The sequence below is a fragment of the Electrona antarctica genome (genome assembly GCF_951216825.1).
Source record: "Electrona antarctica genome assembly, contig: scaffold_26, whole genome shotgun sequence".
Classification (NCBI taxonomy): Eukaryota; Metazoa; Chordata; class Actinopteri; order Myctophiformes; family Myctophidae; genus Electrona; species Electrona antarctica.
The window spans coordinates 380446-385445 of NW_027636995.1; the positions used below are offsets into that span (position 1 = coordinate 380446).

The 5000-nt window shown below is 44.2% G+C and overlaps 1 protein-coding gene across 1 annotated transcript in view; it reads left to right on the plus strand.

The window, feature by feature from the left end:
- Positions 1 to 5000, plus strand: part of timp2a (TIMP metallopeptidase inhibitor 2a) — a 47572-nt gene that overhangs the window by 24654 nt on the left and 17918 nt on the right. Inside the window, exon 2 of the mRNA XM_079532306.1 lies at positions 2518 to 2618. Coding sequence (XP_079388432.1) covers positions 2518 to 2618 — 101 coding nt within the window. The remainder of the gene's footprint in view (positions 1 to 2517; positions 2619 to 5000) is intronic.

The following is a 5000-nucleotide window of genomic DNA, read 5'->3' on the forward strand; positions in this document are numbered from 1 at the left end:
CCTGAGGTCGATTCTGCAAAATAATGTCTTCTAAATCCTGACAGTTTTCAGAAAAAAAATCATGTTTCTATATCAGTGGTTCTCAAACATTTTCATGTCAAGGACCCCCAAAAATATATGTAATTGGCCGCCGACCCCCCATCTGAAAATATGTTGTTCCAGGGACCCCCCCCCCCCCCCCCCCAGAAGCAAAGACTTGCTCGGAAAGAATATATATTCAAAGATTTGCTCCACATTTTCACGATTTTAGCTACGAGCTTGTAGATCTGCTATTTTTCAATAGCTAAAGTGTAACATAATGCTTTAAAACAGCTATCAACCTTTGGACCGGGGTCCCACTGGCGGGCCATGAGGTTATAATTGACACCCAAATTAAAAAATGACATTCTTTCTTTACCTTGAAATAGTGATGCATATAAATAAGAACTTAAAAGTATACGGTGTTAGTTCTATTGATTGATCATCATTCTAAAAAACCAACCAAAATCATGTTCTAAAATGATTTATGTTTTTTTAAATGATCTATAGTCTCACATGGAACAGGTATCTGAGTGGATCACATTTGGATTTTGAGTTGTTAAAAAAAAATCACACCCGTGTGAACTGAGTGGTGCAGTGACGTCACACACTAACCATAGCAACCATGCTCAACCTGTACGTGGCCCCATGTACAGGTACACACATACACAGATACAGACTAACGGCCAAGCTACACCAGGCTTTTCGCGCACAAAACGCACGCGTTTAGATTATGTCAGTGACGTCACATACTAACCATAGCAACCATGCTCACCCGTACAGGCACAAACACACACAGGTACTAACAAAGCCAGTTGTTGGAGTGGTTTGCACCACTCAAAAAGAAAAAAAAAGAAATAAATGATATCCAATCTGTGATCAAAGAATGATCTCAGCAAACACATTAATACGAAATTCGCCGCACGTACTGCTCAAGTCTGGTGACCTCAATGTGGGCTGAAAAGAGCGCTTCTTTTCTCCACTGACAAACCAAACTACTGTACTGTGTTGAAAACCATTCCTGATACCCTCCCAACATAATGAAGGACCACCCGAAATACTTGGCTTCGCTTCTGCGATGCAGTTACGTTTGACATTTCCAGTCACCAGTCGTATCAGTATAACTATCAAAGTTAAAGCAAAGCAAAGCAAAGTTACTATATTTACCCAGGGTATCTGGGCTAAGCTCAAGAACTTGTTTCCAGCCAGGCCCTGCTCATAGAACATTTCATGGTAGTGGTTCAATGCCTTGCTCAAGGGCACTTCAGCGGTGGTAATTTTAACGTGTCGGACCGCTGATTCGAACTGGCGACCAATCCGTTCGGCCACCGTCTGCCCAGCTACACAAGAGTAATAATAATGGTGGATTCAGCCGCCGATCTAGGCTGCTTCTGTTCTTTGTGTCTGTACATATGTGACCAAATTTGACTGAGTGACTTTTGAATTTTTGTTTTTTCATGTCATATGAAAGGAGGGAATCATAGCTTCAAATTGACATATTGGTTGTTCAGTTTGACCCGCCAGTTTTGGAGATATGGCTTATAGAGTCTATAGTGTCTTGCAGAAAACAGCGAGTTGAGAAAACAGGCTTGAAAGGTTCACTTCTAACATTACACCTAGCTACATGTTTAAGCATTTATTTCATATTTACATACGTCGATTTCAGCTCTGACACTTATTTCAGACATGCTCTAGTATGTGAAGAGTGCCTGTGCTATTAACTCATTTTGGAAAAATAATATAAAACACCCGCGCGATAGCAGGCTCTCAGTCACATCTGGTCACATATTAGTGCTTTGTGACAGTAGTTATTCGACCCTTTTCATGTCAAGGTCCGTTATTTATTCGGCATTTGAGCCACAGACCACCATTTGATGGGATTTAGCCTCTCAGACCCAAGACCAGATATGTTGTTATCGTTCGATCGCCTGATAAAAAAAACAACAATTCTCCTACATATTCTTCTACATACTCTAATTGTGTATAGGCTTGTACATTAAAGCTGCTATAAACAATAATATGTCAACATTTTAATGACCTTTATTTGTATTTATTTTTTTGGTATTCAGAGAGCCAGCAATGAGTAAAACGTGCCCAAAAATCGTTTAGTCTCTGTGACACAACTAGGGGCTGCAATCTACATTCAAAGATTTGTCATTGGTCGATTTGCCTGTCTACTTCCTGATTGGTTAGTCATTTCGACCGTTTTTTCCCCCGACAAATGACAAAGCTTCTAGGAACATCTTTGAATGCAGATTGGGCGCGTTTTACTCTTTACTTTTGCTGGCTGTCTGAATACCAAAAAAAAAACACATTATTACATATTATTGCTTATAGCTACTTTAACAATAATTTGCTGGGGCCACCTGGAACGCCCACCGGTGGTCCCGGTACAGACTGTTGGTTGAGGACCACTGGTTGAGGACCACTGGTCTCTGAGGTTGAGAGTACCAGGCGACATGCTAACATGCTAACCACTGTCCTCTGTGTCATCGGCAGTGATCCGTGCCAAGGTGGTGGGAGAGAGAGAGGTGGATTCTGGTAACGACATCTACGGAAACCCCATCAAGAGGATCCAGTATGACATCAAACAGATCAAGGTTAGGAATTTACACACACTCGCGCGCGCGCACGCACTCACGCACGCACGCACGCACGCACGCACGCACGCACACACACACACACACACACACACACACACACACACACACACACACACACACACACACACACACACACACACACACACACACACACACACACACACACACACACACACACACACTGACCATTAATTAAGGAACACTACATCCATTTTCAACCTTATCTTCATATCTCTGCCGTCTGGAAAAAAACACCTAACTCCAAAACTAAAAGAAAAAAAAAAACCCCACCTCAAGTGGATTTTGTCGAAGCACTTTTTAATACTATTCCTCGGTTAAATATTTCTCTAGCCAACACACAGACGTAAAGGGTGTTCAGTAAGCATTGATTTAAAATCTTCTAAACCCGCAAAATGGAGTTAGGTGTTTTCTGCCGAACAGCATAGTAATTAGTTCTTCTTACTAATGCTCATTACAAGATGACACCATTTATTTGTACTCACTCACTCTGCATCTCATTGGTGGGCTGTGGACACTTCAGAAACCTGTCTGCATCTCATTGGTGGGCTGTGGACACTTCAGAAACCTGTCTGCATCTCATTGGTGGGCTGTGGACACTTCAGAAACCTGTCTGCATCTCATTGGTGGGCTGTGGACACTTCAGAAACCTGTCTGCATCTCATTGGTGGGCTGTGGACACTTCAGAAACCTGTCTGCATCTCATTGGTGGGCTGTGGACACTTCAGAAACCTGTCTGCATCTCATTGGTGGGCTGTGGACACTTCAGAAACCTGTCTGCATCTCATTGGTGGGCTGTGGACACTTCAGAAACCTGTCTGCATCTCATTGGTGGGCTGTGGACACTTCAGAAACCTGTCTGCATCTCATTGGTGGGCTGTGGACACTTCAGAAACCTGTCTCCATCTCATTGGTGGGCTGTGGACACTTCAGAAACCTGTCTGCATCTCATTGGTGGGCTGTGGACACTTCAGAAACCTGTCTCCATCTCATTGGTGGGCTGTGGACACTTCAGAAACCTGTCTCCATCTCATTGGTGGGCTGTGGACACTTCAGAAACCTGTCTGCATCTCATTGGTGGGCTGTGGACACTTCAGAAACCTGTCTCCATCTCATTGGTGGGCTGTGGACACTTCAGAAACCTGTCTCCATCTCATTGGTGGGCTGTGGACACTTCAGAAACCTGTCTCCATCTCATTGGTGGGCTGTGGACACTTCAGAAACCTGTCTCCATCTCATTGGTGGGCTGTGGACACTTCAGAAACCTGTCTGCATCTCATTGGTGGGCTGTGGACACTTCAGAAACCTGTCTCCATCTCATTGGTGGGCTGTGGACACTTCAGAAACCTGTCTCCATCTCATTGGTGGGCTGTGGACACTTCAGAAACCTGTCTGCATCTCATTGGTGGGCTGTGGACACTTCAGAAACCTGTCTCCATCTCATTGGTGGGCTGTGGACACTTCAGAAACCTGTCTGCATCTCATTGGTGGGCTGTGGACACTTCAGAAACCTGTCTCCATCTCATTGGTGGGCTGTGGACACTTCAGAAACCTGTCTGCATCTCATTTGTGGGCTGTGGACACTTCAGAAACCTGTCTCCATCTCATTGGTGGGCTGTGGACACTTCAGAAACCTGTCTCCATCTCATTGGTGGGCTGTGGACACTTCAGAAACCTGTCTCCATCTCATTGGTGGGCTGTGGACACTTCAGAAACCTGTCTCCATCTCATTGGTGGGCTGTGGACACTTCAGAAACCTGTCTCCATCTCATTGGTGGGCTGTGGACACTTCAGAAACCTGTCTGCATCTCATTGGTGGGCTGTGGACACTTCAGAAACCTGTCTCCATCTCATTGGTGGGCTGTGGACACTTCAGAAACCTGTCTCCATCTCATTGGTGGGCTGTGGACACTTCAGAAACCTGTCTCCATCTCATTGGTGGGCTGTGGACACTTCAGAAACCTGCCTACCAAATGGGAAATGGTGCATTTATCCCATTTAGGCCTGACGTCGAAATTAGAAAAAAATCTTCTAAATCATGATAATTTTCTGAAAAACCTCATGTTTCTATATCAGTGGTTCCCCCATCTGAAAATATGTTGTTCCAGGGACTCCCCCCGAGAAGCAAAGATTTGAGTAAAAACGTTCACTCTGAAAGAATATATATTTAAAGATTTGCCCAACATTTTCACGATTTTTCAAAAATAGCAGACCTACAAGCTCGTAGCGCGGCACTCGGTGCCGCGCTATGAGCTTGTAGATCTGCTATTTTTCAATAGCTAAAGTATAACATAATACTTAAAACACCAAAAGGGGTTCCCGTCCAGGATGGGTTAATCCAAGTCACACCGGGAGCAATTA